This window comes from Zalophus californianus, chromosome 15 (assembly GCF_009762305.2).
Source record: "Zalophus californianus isolate mZalCal1 chromosome 15, mZalCal1.pri.v2, whole genome shotgun sequence".
NCBI lineage: Eukaryota > Metazoa > Chordata > Mammalia > Carnivora > Otariidae > Zalophus > Zalophus californianus.
In genome coordinates, this window is record NC_045609.1 from 81,121,929 (window position 1) to 81,144,532 (window position 22,604).

The 22,604-nt window shown below is 48.8% G+C and overlaps 1 protein-coding gene and 1 pseudogene across 4 annotated transcripts in view; both read left to right on the forward strand.

The window, feature by feature from the left end:
* LOC113923897 (phospholysine phosphohistidine inorganic pyrophosphate phosphatase) overlaps window positions 1-22,604 on the forward strand; it is a 127,697-nt gene that overhangs the window by 27,407 nt on the left and 77,686 nt on the right. For 2 of the 4 annotated variants that reach the window (XM_027597150.2, XM_027597151.2), the window contains exons 3-5: window positions 532-685; window positions 6,264-6,327; window positions 7,240-7,332. In XM_027597150.2, the coding sequence (XP_027452951.1) occupies window positions 532-685; window positions 6,264-6,327; window positions 7,240-7,332 (311 nt within the window). Of the gene's footprint in view, window positions 1-531; window positions 686-6,263; window positions 6,328-7,239; window positions 7,333-9,480; window positions 9,756-22,604 lie in introns of those variants that run through there. The other 2 variants (XM_027597152.2, XM_027597153.2) reach the window with 2 other exon arrangements.
* Window positions 8,636-8,895, forward strand: LOC113922170 (annotated as a pseudogene).

Genomic DNA, 22,604 nt, shown 5'->3' on the forward strand with positions numbered 1-22,604 from the left:
GAGGCTTTGCTAAGGGGATTGGTGAGCAGGGGGATCAGCTGCTACTCCTTTCAGCACGTCTGTATGTCCCAGCTATCCTGTCTTCCATGGGGTTGGGCTAGAATGTTCGATGGTCTTTACAGTTTGGGTCCAGCAGTACCGACCCTATAAAGGTAGCCAGCAGCCTCATTTCACCCGACATCCGGTAATCTGTGTCTTCCAGGCAAATGCCCCTTCTCCCTTGCAGAGCTATGGGTTTCCTGCCTGGGGGATTGAACTGAGTAGCCCCTGGGGTAATGCCAGTGTTAGGGTGGGAGCCCCAGGGACAGGCCCATCTTTCTCCTGACGAACCCTAACTGTGGGAAGTGGAATTCCTTCATCTGTAAAATGGGAGTAAAACCCCTTCCTTAGCCACCTCCAGTACAGCTGGGAGGATCAGGAAGCGCGTCTGAGAAAGGGGCAGGGCCCACGTGGCAGACAGAAGGTGTCCCTGGTAGGAGATGGGACGTAGGCCATGTCTCCCCAGGGCTTTATCCCTCTTTCTTTTTCCAGGAGTTCGCTCAGAATTTGATCAGATCGACACGTCCAACCCCAACTGTGTGGTCATTGCAGATGCCGGAGAAGGCTTTTCTTACCAAAACATGAATGAAGCCTTCCGGGTGCTCATGGATCTGGAAAAGCCTGTGCTCATCTCTCTGGGAAAAGGGTAAGTCAGCTTCAGGAAGAGTGTTTCCGGCTGCTTTGGACGACGCTCTGTGGGTCTCTGGCTTACAGAATCGGTACACAGTGCAGAAAAGTGGGTGTGGGGTGGGCACAGGCTGCCTTCCTTTTCCCTCCCTGCTTTTTTCTTGCTTTTTTTCTTCACCCTTCCTTTCTTTTAATAATTTGTGAGGGAATGAGAATCCTCTGACTTCGGGGGAGCTGGCTGGTCAGGCTTCCGTGTGGATGCTGGGCTGGGAGAGGCTGGGGCCGGGGAGGGTCACTGCGGACGGAGGCCCCGTCGAGGTCTCAGAGCGCAGGTGCTCACTGTCCCAAGGTTAGGTGTGTTTGCACAGAATACAGCACAAGGCACTGAAGAATCATCTAGGGGACACCTAAGTAGTAAAGAGGAGGTTCGAGGGCTTGGAGGGGTGCTCTGGGCCAGGCTCCACATCTCTGGCCGCAGAGCACAGTCTCTGTAAAGTCCTGATTTTGTTACCAGCATTTTTGTGTGAGTCTTTAGCACAGTCCTCTCTGTCTGTTTCTTTAGAAAAACCCAGACCAACCATGTTGATTATTTTTCACAACATCTTTTACCACCAAGACCGCGCATGTTCGTGGAAGGAAAATTAGAGAAAACAGATGAGCAAAAAGAAGAAAACAGAAAATATTTCCATTCCACTGCACAGGTTAACAGCTGTCAACACAGTGCTGTGTTTCCTTCCAAGTGGTTTCTGGTGCAAAGAAATCATTACAAAGGGACGTACTCGGAGCATCAGTATCAAACCTGACCTAGTTTTGTCACCCGGGTTTTTGTTGTTCACCAGATAATACTTTGTGAACAACTTTCAACTCAATAGGTAAATGTCTCTGTGGCACAGTTTTGCTGTAACCTTTTTACAGGATATCCTGTAGTTTCTGAAACCGATGCCTGCTGATGGACATTATTAGGTGGTTTCTGATCTTCTGCCAGAGTAAGGCCGAGATAAGCATCTTCACGTTTAGGATGATGTGCGTATCCGAGGCTCTCGATGCACGTTGCCAGGTTGCTTTCCAGAAAGCTGTGCAGACTTACTCTGTCATCACCAGAAGCGGTGCTAGGATTTGAGTCACGGGCTCTTAAAGTTGCAGGGACCCTCTGGAGCCCTGCCCTAGCTTTTCGTGCCTGGCAGGGATTTGGGGGCCGAATCTGGGGAAGCCTTTCCCAGCTTGGGTGCTTCTGCTGATCGGGAACTCCCTCCCTGTGTACGCAGGATGGGGCTGGCTATTGCAGTAGTCAAGGGAGGGACCTTTTGTTCGTCCAAGCGCCATTGCTGAGCACTTTATGTACTCCATTTTGTTTCATTCCCACCACAACCCTGCGAGCTGTAGGCAGTAGCAGCGCCATTTTGGAGGTGGGCTTATCGAGGCCTAAGGAGGTGAAGTAAGCCAAGGTCCCGGGCCAGTACATCCCGTCACTTCCAGGCTACATTCGAGAGCAGATGTTTGGCCCTCACAAGATCTTAAATTTGGGGAAGGGGGGGGGGGGCGTGTTTAAAAATGGGAGATTTTATATAAAATATACAGATTTCTGGATTCTTCTTAAAAAATCAGAAGATCTGCTAGTTCAGGGCCCCACATTCCACCACACCCAGAAGCTGAGCTGAGGCCACTGCCTCCATTAATTCCAGCTGACCTCAGACCCCACCACTTCTGCTGTTGTCCCTTCACCAAGCTCAGAGTCTGTTCTCACTTTACGTGTGCTGTTTTGGTTGTTTTTCTCCTGGTATTTCTTCATGGCTATGTCTCTGTCAAAACAGACGAACAGAAGACATTTCGGGAAAGAGAGGATAGCTTTCTTTTAGGAACTAAAAATATTCTAGTGTGTTTATCATGCAAATAGAATGTGTCCTGTATTAGTCAGGATTCATCACAGAAACAGAACCAAGAGAGGCTAGGTGAGTCCAAAATCTGCAGGGCAGGATGGCAGGCTGGAGACGCAGTGAAGAGCTATGGTCCGAGTCCGAAGGCTCTCTGCTGGCAGATTCCTTCTTGCTCAGGGAGGTCACACTGTTCTGTTTGTGCCTTCAACTGATTAGATGAGGCCCACCACAGAACGGAGGGCAATGTGTTTACTCAGAGACCACTGATTTAAATGTTAATTTCACCCAAGAAAGACCTTCACAGAAACATCCAGAATAATGTTTGACCAAATATCTGGCACCTCGGCCCAGTCAGGTTGATGCATAAAATTCACCCTCCTAGTCCCTTTCTGACCTCACAGCATTCTATGGTGTAGAGCACTGCAAACCATGGAACCTGCCTGCTTACCTCCCTTACATTCCAGGCTTGGTCCTTCGGGGTCCCTAAGATCACCAGCCCCTCACTAGAGAACAGCATAATTAAGAAGCTCTGTTGTAACTCATTTACATTAAAACTTTTTTCTTTAAAATTGTCCCTGATTGTTAAATGTTATCGTTCCAGATTGTGGGTAGTGGTCAAAGTAGATATATTGTTGAAAAAGAAAAAGAAACAGAATCAGTTGCTTTTTTAGCTTCGTCATTCTGCAGTAAATTCAAGAGTAGGCAAGGGTTGGTTTTACAAATAAGCGATTAGGGGGCGCCTGGGTGGCTCAGATGGTTAAGCGTCTGCCTTCGGCTCAGGTCATGATCCCAGGGTCCTGGGATCGAGTCCCGCATCAGGCTCCCTGCTCCTTGGGAGCCTGCTTCTCCCTCTGCCTCTCTCTCTCTCTCTCTCTCTCTCTCTCTGTCTCTCATGAATAAATAAATAAAATCTTAAAAAAAAAAACAAGCGATTGGGGTGCCTCTGACTTATGGGGCTTCTGACTTGGGCTATGGGTTGGGCGCTCGGAAATGAGGGACAGGAACTGAGAGCTTTCGGGCCCAGGTCAGCAGCTTCTCAGGACAGCCCAAGGACCCATGAAGAGCTGCTGTCCTGTCCGAGTGGGGGGCGTGGATGGCAAGGGGTCGTCCTCCACCAGCGTGGGGCCGCACGGTGCCCCCAAGGAGGCAGGATGGTGGAGGCACTGGGGCAGAATGTCCTCCTCCTGGAAATGGAGTGATTTACATTTGGCATCTGTTTGGACCGAGAGTGGGAATTGCCTTTGTAATTTCTTCTGTCATGCTGCCGTCAGAAAATTAAGCTGTTTACGCGACAGACTATGGAAGGTTAATGGCTCTTGTGGGAAAGGTCAAGTGGTCATTTTGAAGGGAGGTCGTGCTGAATAATCGGAAGGGCAGAAGAATAAAGCATAAAATCTATCTGACTGCTTCTGCCCAGCCCTGTCTCCCCAGCATCCCCAGTTTCTAGTTTGTGGCCGGAACACTCAGGTTCCAGCCAGGCCTCCTGTTGCTTTCGTGATGCCAGTAACATAAGATAGTATATCAGATCTCTTAGGTTTCGGGAATAACCTGGGCCTTTATATTTAGAAAAAATTAACTTAAGTACTTGTATTTCCTGTGTCTCTAAAAATGTTTTCAGCTAACAGATGGCCTTCAAGGTGGCTTTTGGTTTTCCTGAATGAGTAAGGAATAAAGAGAAATTCTGGATACTGTACAAACAAACCCAGATTCAGTTAAAAAAGAAATTTTAAGGTTTCTAATTTTGATTTATGGAAGTCAGTTTTTTCTTTAGGCTCTAAACATGAGTGTAACAAAGACAAGGTTTTGATTGTGTATTTTAAGCTGCATGCTCAGGTTTTTCCTTCCATCGGGACTAAATTTAAACTTCAGAAAGTCCAGGTTCCTGTCACTTGGGAAGAAAGACTCTGGGGAGTATGGGCCAGGCAGAAGTTGCGCCGTGGAGGTGTCCTCGGGAGGTTTTTCCAAAGGGAGGTACACCCAGCTCCAGTCGGCCCAGGGGCACTGGCCAGAGGCCCCCAGAATCCTCAACTCCAAACAGAGCTGGGCCTGTGGCAACAAGGTGGTGGTGTTTTTAATTTGTCCTTTGGCTTCTGGGTCAGCCTCTCTTGTGCTGGCCACATTCTCTCCTCACCTCTGTCCTTTGTCCCTGGCTCACCTTGACATGTCCGTTCCTCAGGGAGGCCCTCCCTGGTCCCCCTCCTGTCCCTTCTGGGCTCCCACTGCCCCCTTCTTCCCCTCCCACAGCAGTCACCACCCAGAGGGCGAGGGGATGAAGCTGAAGCAGCATCGTCTGGCCCATAGGGTCCTCAGCAGGGTGCTGCTGGTTGATTCTAAAAGCCTTGCAGGCCGGCCTGCATGGAGCCAGAGAACGCTGAGTGCTGGGTGAGTGTGGGCGGGAGGTCAGGCTCCTGCAGCCTTCAGGGCCTCAGGTGGGGCCCAGATGAACAGGCAGGACTCCTGGGTGCGCAGAGCTGGAAGAAAGGCGACAGCCCTGAAGCAGCTCCTGGGAAGCTCCGTTCTGACATTTCAGTAGGCACAGAACAGGTTGCGACTCCCACCGACGGGAAAGACTTGTGTTCATCCTTTCTGGCCCAGCTCATAGTTTACTGCCTGTAGCCTGGTCCGGATAAACAGAATAATAATATTTTCTAATATTTTTTGAGTGGTGTCTGCATGCGAGACGTCATGTTAAGAACTTTGCATGCATTATTTTGTTTGAGCCTCGCAACAATCCATGAGGTTGGCAGTGGGGCCCCTGCCCCCCATTTTACAGATTAGGAAACTGAGGCCCAGAGGACTTCAGCAACCCAAAGTCTCACAGTTAAAAAGAAGTAGAGCTTGGATTTGGGCCCTGGAGTCAGCGTGCTTCACTCTTCTTCTCTTGGGGTCTCTGCGTACGCGTTGTTCAATGTCTCTCCGACTCAGAGGGCATGGGAAAGAGAGGACACCTGACGTGATGGGTCTCAAAACATTTTAACAGTCCTGGGCTCCCATTAACCCTGTCTTTTGAGCGGCACAGATTAAACTACCTTTGCCCCTCTTTATAGTCGAATGGCTTTGCTCCGAGGGAACCGGGCTCGGTCCACCACGTGTCCCGAGGGGTCTGCGTGGCCTGGGGTGGGCCAGACGGTGGAGGCCAGGGCCAGTGCAACTCTCACGGCAGTCACAAAACCGTCCTCAGAAAGGCACACTCCCACGAGCCGAGCAGGGGCGGTCTCCAGTGAGACAGGGAAGAGAGAGTTGTCCTCTCATAAAAGCAACTGGCGCCCCTGAAACCTGGCACCTCGACCTCTGGCTAATCGGAGATGCTGCAGGGTGCTGTGGAACTAATGGAGTTTTCTTCTTCGGGCAGCAATTAAGGGTTAATTATTAGCAGGTAGGGGTTCACCACATGCTCTGTGGACCTTCTGTCCTTTCCCAGAACATAGGCCACTTGTCTTTCTGTTGGTGACAGGATCCGTCTGCCCCTGGGGTCCCCATAAGGCTGGCAGCAGGGGGCCACTGGGACTGAGAGCTGCTGGCCCACTGTCCTTCCTGCCCGGGCACGGTGACCCACCGCTGGGCTCTGTTGTGCCGACCTCCGTCGGTCCTTCCCAGCGTGGCACCTGGACTGACCCTCACCCGTGGCTCTGCGCTCCGGAGCTGGCAGAACCAGGATAGGGCAGTTTCTCTTGGCACAGCTCCTGGGCTCAGCTCATCTTGTCCCCTCCTGCTCTTTTGTAGACGCTACTACAAGGAGACCTCGGGCCTGATGCTGGACGTTGGTGCCTACATGAAGGCGCTCGAGGTACCTGCCCTGAGTCTGTCTGAGCCTTCTTCAGATCTCAGGGCTGTCTGGGATGCTTCTGGTCTTTCCGGAGAAGGGGGTGTGTTCCATGTCTGAATCGCCTCTTCTGTTTCCAAAGTAGGGCCTCCTATTCGGGGCTTCAAGCTGAGCGCGCCCCCTCTGCTCCGGAGCATGGCCCCTAGCCGCCCTGGTTGTCACTCTGCTCTCCTGTCTCTCCTGTTCCTCCCCACACCCTAGCCCTCCTGCTGTGGACCCGGCTGGCCTCCAGCCTGCGCACTCCTGCTGTCCTCTCCGACTCTCGGCTCCCGTCTCTGTGCGGGCCACCTGCCTCATCCCTGACCCTGCTCATCTGCAACATCTGCTCATGAGCTTGATGTGTCCTAATGGGACTCCGTCCTCCAGTTTCCAGGGCCGGGCTCAGATGGGGCTCCCCAGCGCCCACTCTGACCCATGCCTGCTCAGCCGCCCCAGGTCAGCTGACCTGCCATCCTCATTGCTACGTAGTCTCCTGCGTACCTGCACTCAGGTGGGAGGGCTGGGCAGACTGACAGATAGAGCCCTGGACCTTTTCCCCTGGAGGGCCGGTGACAGAGTTGGGGGCAGTGGAGAAGCAAGTACGCAAATGAGAGCACCAGCCAAGGTCGGGGTGGGGTGGGGTGGTGGCCCACCTCCTGCTGTGCTCAGGTTTTTGAGCAGATGTCAGGGGACGTGGTGGGGGTGCCCTGAGCATCCTGATGCTCTTGCCTCTGAGATGTGTCTCTCAGCCCAAGTGTTCTGCCTCTCGGAGGCCCCTGGCCCGTGGGTGCACATTTGGGGCGCTCTCCCGTTGATTCCCCAGAGGGAGGCCTTCGGAGGAGTATTCGCCTGTGGCTTCATCCTCAACCCGTGCTGTGTCCTTCTCTCTTTTCCCAGTATGCCTGTGGAATCGAAGCCGAAGTGGTGGGGAAACCTTCTCCTGAGTACTTCCAGTTGGCCCTGAAGGAGATGGGGGTGGAAGCCCACGAGGTAGGGTGGTCTCTCAGGAGAGTGTGTGTGTGTGAGTGTGTGTGTGGGGAAGCCGCTCTGTCAGGGACGGCCTGGAGCATGGGCTGAGAGGGATGGGGGTGGAAGCCCACGAGGTAGGGTGGTCTCTCAGGGGAGTGTGTGTGTGTGAGTGTGTGTGTGGGGAAGCCGCTCTGTCAGGGACGGCCTGGAGCATGGGCTGAGAGGGCTCGGGCGGCCTGTGGAGGTCGGCTGGGCAGCCGGGCGTGGACGCTTCCGCCCACGAGAGCTGATTTTACTGGGAAGGGGGAGAAGGACCACAGAGGAGGCCCACTGAGTGCTTTCAAGCAGTTAAATTAGTTTCAGCATAAGAGGAAGACACAAAGGCCGGTGGCTGTTTCTAAGTGACTTCTGCTTCTTCTCTGGAAGGATAAGAATTGACCAGCCCCACCAACGTGTTAAAAATAGTTCGCAGAAGAGGCGAGGGGTGGGCAGCCCGGGGATGGGCGGCAGGCGTGGGGGGCTGGCCGAGGGTCGTGGGCTGCCAGACCGTGCTCGCCTCAGTGCTGCCGGGTACAGGCCGCCGCCCGCGGTGGCCCGGAGGTGCCGTCACGCGTCCGGGTGGCGGAGGTCAGCAGTCAAGAGCAGGAGGGCAGGGGACCCGCCCTGCGCCTTCCACCAGGCGCTGCTCGAGTTCCTGGTGTGCCTGCCCTCTGAGAAGCGGCTCAGTGTGAAACATCGACCAGTGAACTGAAGAATGAAGAATCGGGAAGAGCCCAGCCCATTATTGGCGGGATTCCTCGTATGGTACCACAGGCGGCTAGGGTGACACAGCAACGTCAGAAGCAAGAAGAAATGGAGCAGCTCTAGAGCATCATGGAAGACAACACACAACTGAATTTTCTTTCTTTTTTTCTTTCTTTCCTTTCTTTCTTTTCTTTTCTTTCTTTCTTTCTTTCTTTCTTTCTTTCTTTCTTTCTTTCTTTCTTTCTTTCTTTCTTTCTTTCTTTCCTTTCTTTCTTTTTCCTTCCTTCCTTCCTTCCTTTCTTTCTCTCTCTCTCTCTCTCTTTCTTTCTTTCTTTCTAGATCTTACTTATTTGAGAGAGAGAGACAACGTGAGAGAGTGTGCAGCATGAGCAGCGGGGAAGGCAGAGGGAGAAGCCGATTCCCCGCGGAGCAGGGAGCCTGATGTGGGGCTCGATCCCAGGACCCTGGGACCATGACCCGAGGTGAAGGCAGACGCTTAACCAGTTGAGCCACCCAGGCGTCCCACAGCTGAATTTTCTCAACACCACTTACCTTTTAAAGAGTCCGAGTGGCAGGGAAGATGTGGGGGAGAAGAATATCTCTGCCTCTTCCTACGTTGACTGTCCTGTTCCGTCGGTCTCTTTGGCAGGACTGTTCGGTTCTGCCTCCGGGGAAGAAAAGCTCACATGAGGCTGCACTAGCCCAGCCAGCCTGGGCTTTTCTAGTCGGTCCCTGCCCATGACCATACCCATGTATGTGTTCTTCCTCTGCCTTTGGACTTGGATGGCCATCTCACTCTGCAGGTATAATTAAGGCAACCAGAGCCATGGGGGCGCCTGGGTGGCCTAGTCAGTTCAGTGTCTGCCTTCAGCTCAGGTCATGATCCCGGGGTCCTGGGATCGAGCCCCATATTGGGCTCCCTGCTTAGCTGGGAGTCTGCTTCTCCCTTTGCCTGCCTCCCTGCTTGTACTCCCTCCCTTCCTCTCTCTCTCTCTCTCAAGTAATGAAACAAAATCTTTTTTTTTTTTTTTTTGGTATAAACAAAATCTTAAAGAAAAAGACAACCAGAGCTGAGATGATGTATAGATTAATGATACATCTTGAGTGTATATCTCTGAAAGCTCAACCACATGGAAATCCTGGAAACCCACTTAATTTGCAGGAAAGGTGCTCTGCCTGGCTGCTCTCAGAGATTTAGGGCTGTGGGAGGCCTAAGCTGCAGAAATTTCTTTCACCACACTTTTGTTCTGCCCCTTTTTTTCGAAAACTCTAATTTGTAACTACTGTATCAGAAGAAACATTTCAACCAAGTTTCTCCTTGGAAATTAACAATCCTACCTGATGACTGTCCCATCACCTGATGACTTTATTTCTTACCCCACCCAGCGAAAAGTGAATAATTACAATTTAATATGTTTATTCTAGACTCAGCGCATTGGGCAGAGTCCCATGTTGAGGCTGACTGAAATAGCTCCGAAGAGGCCATGCGGGGGTGCTTGTAGACAAGAGCATTTGAGCTAGTGTGGCAGAAAACCACGATAAAATGGAAATTTTATGTCCTTGCAAACATTCTGAGTTTATAAAACTACCTTCGTCTCTTTGACATCAAATGCTTACGTTAGTGATGATAAAATAAGAGGACTCTTTTCCATAAAAAAAAAAGTTCATTGAAAAGACAATATGTAGCAAGATTCAAATATGTAAGAATAAAATCATGTGTCTTGCCACCCTTACAGGATGACTGTTTTTGAGACAGATGGCCAAAAAAAAAGCACTTACGATTTTGATGTCCACAGTGCCCCCCATTTCCCAGGGGGTGTGGAGTTGGTCCCCAGCAGCAGGTGGTTTATGGAGAGCGTTGTTGAAAAGACAGTGGGCACATGTCTGCAGCCGGCCAAGGCTGCCCTGATGTCTGTTTTGGATATGACGCTGGGGACATTGTCAGCACCCTGTGGTGAGGCGAGTACCCCCAGGATCACTGTGGTGCTCCCTTCTTGTTGGATCCGAATTTCCCACGTGTTCCTGTCTAGAGCACTGGTGTTTCACGATGCATGGAAAAGGCTGGCCGTCCGCCCCGGAAGTCTGGAACCTCTGCTCCCAAGCCTCCTTGACATCTGTGAATGTCAGGGCACAGGGAGTCAGGGGTCCTCAGGAAGAACCCAGGAAATGCCTTGTGAGCCTGGTAGGAGAGGAGAGGCTTGTGTTTTGAGTGAACAAAGACCACAGGCTTAACGACCTTGGGTTTTCACGACTTTGTTTCCTAGGGCAGAATTTCTTTCTTTCTTTCTTTTTTTTTTTTTAAGATTTTATTTATTTATTTGAGAGAGAGAGAATGAGAGATAGAGAGCACGAGAGGGAAGAGGGTCAGAGGGAGAAGCAGACTCCCCGCCGAGCAGGGAGCCCGAGGCGGGACTTGATCCCGGGACTCCGGGATCATGACCTGAGCCGGAGGCAGTCGCTTAACCCACTGAGCCACCCAGGCGCCCCAGAATTTCTTTTTTACTGTGGCGTATTTCAGAGGCATTCTCCCCATGTATCTGTCACTCAGATTTAACAAGTAAAAGATTTTGCCACATTCCCTTCTTTTTCCTTTTTCTTTTTTAACTTGGGTTTTTTTTTTTTTTTGCTATTTATTTTTTATTTTTTTAAAAGTTGATGGTATTTTGAAGAGTTTATTTATTTATTTGACAGAGACTAGATAGAGCCAGAGAGCACAAGCAGGGGGAGTGGGAGAGGGAGAAGCAGGCTCTGCACCGAGCAGGGAGCCCGATGCGGGGCTCGATCCCAGGCCCCTGGGAGCATGATCTGAGCCGAAGGCAGACGCTTCACCATCTGAGCCACCCAGGCGCCCCTTGCTGTTGTATTTAAAATCCCAGATTTGTTGTTATTGTATCCTTTCATGTTGTAGTACGTCTTTCCAAAAAAGATGGGTATTTTTGAGGTAACTGTAGTATGTTAATACACCTAACAATGGCCAAAAAGCACACAAAAAGATACTCAGTGTCATTAGTCATTAGGGAAATAAATGCAGATCAAAACTACAGTGAAATCCCACCTCACACCCACTTGGATGGTCATCCATAATAATGTTTTTAAAAGATTATTTATTTATTTGACAGCACAAGCAGGGGGGAGGGGCAGAGGGAGAAGCAGGCTCCCCACTGAGCAAGGAGCCCGATGTGGGACTCGATCCCAGGACCCCAGGATCATGACCTGAGCCAAAGGCAGACTAAGCCACTCAGGCGCCCCTATCCATAATAACTTTAAAAAACAAAAACAATGGAAGATGGCCAGCATTGGCAAGGATGTGGAGAAATTGGAACCCTCATGTGGGGACACTGGCCAGATGTGAAATGGAGCCAACCACTCTGGAAAACAGCTTCTGGATGAGGTAAACAGAAGCACCATATGACCCAGCAATTCCACTCCTACGACTGCATCCAGAACGATTGAAAACAGGTGTTCAAACAAAAACTTATACATGAATATTCATAGCAGCACTGTTCACAATAGCCAAAAAGCAGAAATAATGCAAACGTTCATCAGCACATGCATGGATCAACAAAATGTGGTCTATTCACACGATGGAATATTTCAGCTATAAAAAGAACAAAATGCTGATAAATGCTACACTGTGGATGTACCTAGAAAACATGGTGAGTGAAGGCAGCCAGACACAAAAGGCCACATTTTACATGTTATATGGCGTTTATATGAGGTGTCCCGAATAGGCAAATCAGAGATACAAAACAGATGAGTGGTTCCCGAGGCTGGGGGAGGGGGAGTGGGGACGGGCTGCTGATGGAGACAGTCTCCCTTTGGGGTGATAAAAACGTTTGGACCTGGACAGGGATGACGGTCATACAACATTGTGAATGTACTTAATGCCACTGATTTGTACGCTTTAAATGCTTACGTTGGTAAATTTTGTGGGTTTTTTTTTTATCACAATGGGAAAAAATCTACCTACAAAATCAACAGTGATTCCTTAGTATTATCCAATAATCGAATTTAAATTTCTCTGGTTGTCTCAGAAATATTCTTTCATGTTGATATTTTTGAATCAAATCCAGACAGGGTCCATATCTTTTATGTGGTGGTTTTGTCTCTGAAACTTCTCATTTTAACTTTTTATCACTGAACATTTCGAGTACCTATGCAAGGAGAGAGAGAGAGTAGAATAATGAACTCCTAGGTCCCATCACCGAGCTTTGCTAATGATCAACTAACAACCACTTAGAAAAAGCTTATTTTTAACTGTTCATTTTGAAGAGTTTCACACTTAAAAAAGTTGCAAAATTAGCACAAAGAATTTCCATTTGCCTTACACCAGCTTCCCCAAACGCTAACATCTTACATAACAGTCATTGATCAGTGATAAAATCAGATGTCATCAGCCAGCCCACCAGTGTCTTTGGGACATGTTGCTTGTAGCAATGGCATCCCCCAGGGTCCTTCCTTCTGGGCCAGTTTCCCAGTCTTTCTAGTCTTTAAGGACGGTGGCATTTTTGAAGAGTACTGGCTGGTTATCTTGTAGACTATCCCTCAATTTGGTTTTTTTTCCTCATGTCTCCTCGTGATTTAATTTAATTTTAGGTTACACATTTTTGGCAGGAATGTCCCAGAAACAGTGCTGTGCCCTTTCAGTGCATTTCATCAGGAGGCACATGAGGGCACGTCTCCCCGTTGTTGGCTGCGGTTCACTTTGATCAGCATTGGAGGTGATCTGTGCCAGGGTTCACACTGCAGAATTACTACTTGTCCCATTTAACTAATAAGTATCTTGTGGGAAAGCCTGTTGACTGTATAAATGGCCTCTTTCCCATCATTCTTTTCCCCTCTTAATGTTTGCATTCATTGATAATTCTTTTTTTTTTTTTAAAGATTTATTTATTTATTTATTCATGAGAGGCAGAGACAGAGAGAGAGAGAGAGAGAGGCAGAGGGAGAAGCAGGCTTCCCACTGAGCGGGGAGCCCGATGCGGGACTCGATCCCAGGACCCCGGGATCATGACCTGAGCCAAAGGCAGACGCTTAACCATCTGAGCCACCCAGGCGCCCTGCATTCATTGATAATTCTTAACGAAGCAGTTATTACAGGGTGTTTGCCAAACAATGAATTTGTATTTCTATCATTCTTTCTATATTTATTAGCTCGAATTTACTATAAGAAAGAGCTTTCCTTTTTTCCCCCATTGATTTGTTTATTCCAACATGGACTCAAGGATATTTGTTTTATTCCCTAAGTTACAGTCCTTTCCTATTGTTATTAATTTTGTTGCTCAGATTGTCCCATATTTGGCCATTAATTAATCTTCAAGATTAATAGCCGCTTGTTTGATCTATACTCCATCCATTCTTCTTCCCTAAATTATTTTGAATCATATCCCAGAAATCCTGTTACTTCATCTCTAAATATTTCTGTGTCCCTAAAAGAGAGGAATTCTTTTAAAAATCATAGATAATGCCATTGCCATGTCTAAATAATACCAACAATAATTTCATAATATCATCAAATATCCAGTCATTGTTCACATATCCTTCATGGTCTTAAAATTGTTTTATGTTGCTTACAATTTGTTTGAATCAGATCCAGATGAGGCTTTTGCATTGTGATTGGTCAATGAGATTCTCAAGTATTTTTTAATCTACTGATCCCCCCCACCCCCCAGGCCCCCCCCCCCCCCGTCTCCCTTTTGTTTTTCCTTGCAATGTTACGAAGGGGAAACTGGGTGGTTTGTCATGTGGAATTTCCCATGGGCCGGATTTTGTTGATTGTACCTCTGGTACACTTTCATGTTCTCTTCTGTCCTCTGTTCTCTGAATATTGATAGTTAGATCTAGAAGTTTGGTCAGAATCTGGTTCAGTTTTTTTGATGACTACTTTATAGATGGTGGTGTGTCCTCCAATAGCAGGCAGAGAATGTCCAGTTTTCTCCTTTTGTGTTATTAGCTGCTATTCATGATTGGTGCTAACTCCTTTAATTCCTCAAGGACTGTAGAATGGAGCTGTTTGAATTCTGTCATTCCTTCTTCATTTTCCCGTCTGGATTACTTCTACATAGGAAAACTTCTCACCAACTCTTTGTTACCCTGAGGTACAGTTCACACAGGGAACTCCAGATAAATGCCTGTTTTCTTTCTCATTGTTCATTAGTTTTCAAAATAATGAGTTGATTCTCTAGCATCTTTCCAAGGTAATGAAGGAGATTTAAAACTACATATATCACTATAAATAGATAGACATAAGCAGATTTGATGTGTTTCAATCCATTGCAGTCATGATCTTATTCATGTAGAAAGTATTTCATCTTTGACCAGTGGGACCCCCTTAAAGTTGGCCTCTGGGTCCTTCTGACCTGACCTCAGTAGTCTTTGAGGTTTTTTTACTCTCTGTTATGACAGGATGTTCCACACCTGCCTTGCACATTTCCTGTCTTAGGCTTGTGATTCACCCTTCTTCCCAGAGGGCTTCCCAGGAGCCTTGCTTACTTTTAGTGGAAAATGGTATTTAGAAACCATAATTGGAACATTAACAGTTCTTGTTGCTACTGGGCTGATCATCATTTCTAAGCCTTTTTATTTATTTATTTTTTTAAATTTAAGATTATTTATTTTTGGGGGGAGCACGAGTGGGGGGAGGGGCAGAGGCAGAGGGAGAAGCAGACTCCCCACCGAGCAGGGAGCTCAAATGTGGGGCTGGGTCCCAGGATCCCGGGATCATGACCTGAGCCAAAGGCAGGCGCTTAACCAACTGAGCCACCCAGGCGCCCCTTTTCTGAGGCTTTTCAGTCACTAAGGCTCAGAAAAGTATCTGTCTTTAAACATGAACTACATCTGGAGTTCGTACTGAAACCTCTGATGCATCAGGCCTGTGGGTTTCTACTTGACCTCATCAGTCTTCTCTCTGTATTTCCTTTTTCCACATCAAAAATCTTGGCTCTCAGGGATGCCAACAGAATCAGTCATTTGTTTCCATCCATAGAACACATGGGAGTCTTGAATCTCAGAAACTGCGAAAGAACCAAACATGAACAGTTTGGTGCTGCCACGGGGCTAGCAGTGCCCCCGAGACGGGGACCCCGTTGTGCGTGGTGTCCCAGTGGACTGGACGGCCATCGCAGTGTCTCTGTCCTGACTGATCACTGAATCTGATGGCAGCAGTTACCCTTACTGTTGAAGAGTTCTTATTTTGACAGGTTTTTGTTTTTTGTTTTTTGTTTTTTTTTGTTTTTGTATAGAGCACCTTCCTCTAGAGATTTACAACCAAAATGCTATATTTTAGAGCCACAGGTATAGTTCCTGTCTGGATGGTATGGCACCAACAGGACCCTCTTTGAATTTACTTGTAAGTTTTAGGGAATTGGTTTTCAACATTTACATTTTTTTATAGTTATGTAAGATATTTACGTGGCTTCAAAGTCAAATCCACGAAACGAGAGACAGGGAAGTAGAGCTTCTGTGCTTCTCTTTCTCTTTCTACTCATCTTGTTGGAGCCCTTTTTACAAATATTATGGCTTACCTTTTCATTTCTTAAATATAAACAACTATGTGTGTGTATATATATTCATTTATTTTTAAAATATTTTATATAGTGGGGCGCCTGGGTGGCTCAGTCGTTAAGCGTCTGCCTTCGGCTCAGGTCATGGTCCCGGGGTCCTGGGATTGAGCCCCGCGTCGGGCTCCCTGCTCCGCGGGAAGCCTGCTTCTCCCTCTCCCACTCCCCCTACTTGTGTTCCCTCTCTCGCTGTGTCTCTGTCAAATAAATAAATAAAATCTTAAAAAAAAAAAGAGAGTGGGCTCAGGCGAGCAGGGGGAAGGGTAGCGGGAGAGGGAGAGAGAGAATCTCAAGCAGACTCTGTGCTGAACGTGGAGCCTGATTTGGGGCTCGATCCAACAACCCTGAGATCACAACCTGAGCTGAAACCAAGAGTTGGATGCTCAACCAGCTGAGCCATCCAGGGTCCACTGTATATACTTATATTCTACTCAGAGGATAAATTTAAGAGAGAATAAATTCTTAGATGATTTGTTACAGAGTAGGAGAAAGGCTAATGTAACGTGAGTTTAAAAACCAGTATTTAGGGCTAGGCGCCTGGGTGGCTCAGTCAGTTAAAGCGTCTGCCCTTGGCTCGGGTTGTGATCTCAGGATCCTGGGATCGAGCCTGGCGTCAGGCTCCCTGCTTGGTGGGGAGCCTGTTTCTCCCTCTCCCTCTCCCTCTGTGCTCTCTCTCTTTCTCAAATGAATAAATAAAATCTTAAAAAAAAAAAACAACACCTGGTATTTAGAATTATACGTCATGACATTATCATCGGTTATATTGGATAGTTCAACCTGGCATGGTTCCCCCTCTCCCTTTTTTGCTTTTTGGCATTTTTCAGTTATCTTCGCAGCGGGCAGCTTTTACATTCTGAATGAGAAACTGCCCTCCCCGCACCTCAGAGAGCAGCTGAGGCCCGTATGGGGGGGCGGCTTAATCTGGGCGTCTCATTTGGCGGGGGCTGGGGCTGGGGCTGGGGCTGTGGGGTCGGGAGTGGGGGGCTTCGGTTTGGGGATTTCTCGTGAATCTCTTGTGTGTGATGAGGTTGAGGTCCCTTCGGCAGTTGATTGCGAGCAGCAGAGGCCCTGGGTAGCTGGGGGATTGTTTTCTCTGGCGGCTCTGAGCACGATCTTATTTACCCCTCACATTACCGTTCTCCCTTCCCCCTCACGTGTCATTTCCGTCACTCCCCTTGACAGACGTTTGAGCGGTAACTGCATGTTGTTAACGCTCTCACCCCGCCGTTTTTCTAAAATGTTCGTTAATGTTGTTTTGAGCCTCAGGATGTGTAGACATTTTAAGGCAGTATTTCAAAATAAGGCCATTTCAAATGAACTGTGCCTTATGCACAAGGTGATAATTCTCTGTTCCTGCTCCTTTATTTTTAATGAAAAATGCCTATGAGGAGCGATCCTGCTGCCGCAGTGCCACACGGTGGCAAATCTTAAATTTTTCAAGCTACTTTAATCAATAAAGTTATCACCAGTCATTTCCCTTGATAACTGCTCCTTCCAGGCCCCGGCCCACTTCCACTGCTGAGTCCTCTGTCTGCGCTCGGAATGGACATAACCACCCAAATCCAATTTTCATTCTAACCTTTCCTCAATAGCCTAGAAATAACAGATTGCTGGTATTACTCTAATAGATTGGAAATTCAAACCTCTTAGAGGTAACCGGGCCCTTTTCAAGATTCAGTAATAAGGCAAAGAATGACATACCTTAAAGGTTACTTCTAGAAATACCTAACTTCTCATGGCTTAAGGCTTCTGAATCCGTGGGTGGTTTTATAGCTTCATTCTGAAGCCCAAATGATGTGAGGGTTTTGGCAGTTTTCCATAAACATAGAAATTGCGTCCATTGCAAATTACGCGGGTTTTGTGGAAATTGGGACTGTTGAAACCAGAGGGCTTAGCACAGGAGCCAAGAAGCTGGGGGCGCCCATTTCACAGATGGGGGGCCTGACGCTTGGAGAGGAAGGACCTCGAGTACCTGGAGCACCGCATGTGCTGGGCACACCGGGTGTCATCACGTATCTGTTTATTTCACGAAGTCCTTACTCCAGTCCTTGTCCCAGATACTTGCATTTCCATTAGGGCAGCATTTCCCCACCTGGGCACCCTTGACATTTGGGGGCCAGGTCATTCTTTGTGGTGGGAGGCTGTCCTGTGCAATCCTTTCCCTAGTTATGAAACCGCAGGTGTCTCCCGATGTTGCCAGATGTCCCCCTGGGGGCCAGATTGCAGCCGTTGAGAAGCACAGCATTAGGGAGTAGTCACAGGACCCTAGTACTGAACCCAAGATTACTCTGCTGATGAGGCATTTGGCCACAAACCTGTCCCCTCCAGGCCTTTGCTGTACCCCGGTTCTCAAGGAGGGGGCCGACCACGTAGCAGGATTTTTAGGCTCGGTAACTGAACTTTGAAAAGGTGTGTTTAGTAATACAATATCACTTGCTATTTTGAAAAGTACTAAATATCGTTGGCAGAATACATACTATAGACAATAAAGTTAGAAAGGGTCTCAGGTGGGGTGGGTAAATGCCCTCAGGACGGCCTATCGAATATGGGCGGCAAGGTTTGTAGGTTTATCCTGAGAGGGCTGGGCATAAAACATGGACGCTGTCGTTCTGCTCACTGGTTCTCAGATCATTCTAGCTACGTGGCTGTGGGGACAGGCTCTCTTCACCCTAGTGGCGAGACCTGTGGCTGGGGAGTGAATGTCATGTGGGGCCACTGGGGGCCACTCATTTCTCTCATGGCCTCCCCCCCGCCCCATGGATTTCCATGGAAGGCCCATCCCCAGTCCCCTCTACAGCTCAGGCCCTGCCCCCCAGTTGCATGCACACTCTCGGCTGTCAGTTCCGGGACACCTGGCTGGGACAGTGTGAGCCTGGAGCCCTGGGAGAGAGTGAGCCAGGAGTGGCTTATCCGCTCCATTGGAACGTGAAGCTCTGTCTCCAGACAGTGACGGGCCTAGCCCTGCAGCCTCAGGTTTGAGAGCATCTGGAGTTTTGGGAAGTTATGGCTCTGGGGTTGCCCTTGGCTTATATCTCAGTCACAAGGTATCTGTAAAACCTTTGAAACCTGGCTTTTCCTAAGCTGCCCCCCCTCCCCGTCCCTGCCACCAAGAGCCTTTTTTAAAATAGATTTTCTTTTCCTCGAAGCACAAGAGTTTTATCATATGAAGTAACTGATGTTCATTAAAGGAGATAGGAAGGGGCACCTCCGCGGGCAGCCTGCTTCTCCCTCTCCCCCTCCCCTTGCTTGTGTTCCCTCTCTCGCTGTGTCTCTGTCAAATAAAGAAAATCTTAAAAAAAAATAAATAAAGGAGATAGGAAAAATTCAGAAAGTACAAGGAAAAAAACTGTTCATCGTTCTACTAAACTAGAATAACGCAAATCATGCTTAACCTTTCCAGGTTTTTTAGTTTCTCTCTCTATATATATTTAAAATATTTTATTTATTTGAGAGAGAGAGAGAGAGAGAGAGCACAGGCAGGAGGAGCGGCAGGCAGAGGGAGAGGGAGCAGGGAGCCCGATGTGGGGCTCCATCCCAGGACCCCGGGATCATGACCTGAGCCAAAGGCAGACACTTAACCGACTGACCCACCCAGGCGCCCCAGCTACTGTAATGTTCTTTACCATCCCCCACTGTTGGACATTGAGCTTTACTCCCAGTTTCCCTCTTGTACCCAACCCTGTGAACACCCTTGAATGCACGGCCTTTTGTACGTATCTGATCATTTGTGGAGAAATCCCACCTAGTCGGGAAGTTGTCAGGCCATGATGCACATTGCTTATTTCTGTTTCAGAAAGGTGGTTTCAGTTTACCTTCCTTCCCAGCAGTAATCCCCCACATACTCACCACACCGTGTTTCTTACTTTCTATAAAACAGTGGTCTTTGAGTTGTGCTGTGTTGGTATTGTTCCTGACGAATGCATCAGAAGAGGGGGGTGGGGGGATTACTTAGCAGTGAGCCATCTGCAGGCCTCTGTGGGGGTCTGGGTGCAGACAGAAGACCCGGGGCTTCTCGAGTGCTCGATGTCCTCTCAAGGTGTCTCCCTGTGGGTGTGTACGCCCCTCGGGCTGAGATCCAGACAGAGCTCAGTGCTCCTTCCCCGCCAGCCCTACTGGCCCGCAAGAGGGAGAGTGCACCTGGGCAGAACCCCAGGATGACCAGAAAATGTGTGCCACGTGGGTTTGCTTGGGAAAGCTCCTTGGCACTGAAAGTTCGCGCTCCCACACGTCATCACCTGTTAGAACAGTTTATTCCCCAGCACCCGGAGGGTAAAGAGATGGTGGCAGGAAAGATTTCAGAAAGGTGAACAAATCCGTGTTAGGGCTCGAGCCAGAAAGTCTGCCGGCAGGGCTGTGGTGCACCCTCCGGTCCTCTGGATTGCCGTGTTCCGTGGGAGCCCGGCCGTGCTCCCTCCACTGTAGTGCAGTCAGAGAGGAGGTGCATCCCGGGCCTGACAGGTGAGGGTTTTTTATTTCCCCCGACAGCGCACTTTTTGACCTCTATCTTCTTGCCAATGATTTTTTAAATCCTAAATGATTTGGCAATAATTGCTCCTCCTGGCGTGATTATTGCCCTTCACCGATAGTAAATCTGTGAAATCCCCAGGGGCCCCAGCGCATTTTGGTATGCGGAGCCCACAAGCTGGCCTGGACAGGCATCGCTGCCCCAGGCAGCTGCGTACCTTGCACCCCCGGCACCCCTGCGCCCCCACAGCCCCACTCGCGGCTTCAGGGCGCTGCTTGGGCCGGGCGGCGGCTCATCGCACACAAGCACAGCTGCTGTTTCTCCAGAGTGCCCCCTCCGAGAGCCCAGGTCTCTTGCTTCCATCTTTGGGGGCCGCAGCAACCAATGTGCTTGCCCCCAAAGCCCTGGGGGGGCTCTGTTCTGAGGGGGAAGAATTTCTGCTGCCTTGGAAGTGCGTGGGCACATAATTTTCTATTCCCCACAAGCATGGAAGGCATCAGGCTTGACCTGCAATAACTGGAAGACCTGTTTCATTTTCAAGGAACTTCTAGCAAGATGGCCCCTGGAGCCTCAGGGGGCAGTGGACAGAATCCTAAGTTGGAGTGTTATGCATGTTCACTGGCCGACTTAAGGGTTTCGGGACAACTCCTTGAGAGGGCAAAACAGAGTCTCATACTGGGGCTTATGGCTGGTTCGGGCACCTGGGCTGAGCATCCCCCCTGCTCCAGCCCCCTCCTCCTGGCCGAGGTGTGTGGTGGCCTGGTTGACCCCGGCTTGCAGGATCACCTGTGGGTACAACAGGCTTTGCTGCTCTTCCCCCGTCAAGTCCAGATGCATGCATTGCCACTGGCTGTTTCTTCTTTTGTGATTGATGATTTCCCCAGAGCTGCGTGGGAGCTTGACAGACACACGAATTACACCCATTTGGGTTTGGCCGTGTTCTCCCCAGCATCAGTCATTCTAGAAAAAATTTACAATTTTTACCATATCTGGGTACTTGCCACAGGCACTTTTATTTACTTCATTTTTCTTTAAATCAATTTATTTTTAAAAACTTACATAATTAAAAAAAAAATTTTTTTTAAAGAGGCTCCATGCCCAGTGAGGAGCCCAACACAGGGCTTGGACTCATGACCCTGAGATCAAGACCTGAACGCTTAACTGAGCCTCCCAGGAGCCCCTAAATAAATGTATTTTATTTTTAAAATTTATTTATTTTTAAAGACTTATTTATTAGAGAGAGAGCAGAGTCAGGGGAAGGGTAAAGGGGGAGAATCTTCAAGCAGACTCCCGCTGAGCGGGGAGCCCGACGTGGGGCTCAATCCCAGGACCCTGAGATCATGACCTGAGCTGAAACCAAGAGTTGGACGCTTAACCAACAGAGCCACCCAGGTGCCCCTAGATAAATGTATTTTAAAAGGAACTTTGATCACTCCTATAAATGGAAAACCAGAATCATTTACCATAGATTGCTCAAAAAATAAATGCAAACTAGTTACATTAAAATGCATGTCCTTGTTCTACCTAAAATCAAATAGTGTGTCACCCGTATGACTTTGGGAAGTGGGGGATTCGAGACAGGATCTGAGGGCATTAGTGAAGCGTATAAAGTTTAGGATATTCACTGGAAGAAATGCAGTTTCAAGTTCTTCATGCATCTTGCGGGGTGGGAGGGGGGCTGTAGCCACTCACCTTTGGCACAGTTCTTAGTGCTGGTGGTCATTGTCCATGTCCCAAGCTTCCTCCTGGGGCCAGCATCTGCCTGTGGCTTCACTGACGAAGCCTCCTTCAGCCTCTGCTTGAATATGATCAAGTGACAGGGGCTCAGTACCTGCGAGACAGCCTGAGCCGGTTGTTAAAAGAGCCTCCTGTGCGCCCGGAATTACCTCCCTGGCCTCCAGAGTGGCACCAGCTCAGTCTTTGGCCTTTTCCACAAGCTCCTCATGATTCCTCCAGCTATTTGAATGCCTGTTCAGATGTTTTCAAGGGCAGTTGCTTCAGGCTCATTAGCCTGTACTTTGTGGAATTCACTGTATGGCTTGCCTTGGTGAATGATGGCAGATGGGTTGTTAGTGCACATGTGGTGTCCCCTTGCCGGGAATGCCTTCACCCCTTTCCCTACCTCCTAACCTGGTTGGCCTCTTTTGCTCTTCAGATCAAAGCTCAAAACTTTACCTCCTCCAGGAAGCCTTTCCTGACCACCACCCCCTCACAGCCTCCTGTACTTGTTCATAGGTCTTGGCTATGTATTTGTGAAATAACCTAGTGAACATCTGTCATCATTTTGACTTTCCTTGATTTTGGCTTGTGGGTTCATTCATTGGTTTGCCATACCTGGCATCTGGATTCCAGAGAGGAGACTTGTGGAGTAACTGTTGGTTTTGAAGCTTCTGTTCTGGCAGCATCAGGACACCTGCCTTGTCACAGGAGTCTGGTTTCTCAGGCCTGTCTGGCCTCCAGCCACATAAATTCTTGACTGGACTTGAGAACAGATCTAGGAACATGTTTCTAGATGTCTGAGGCGT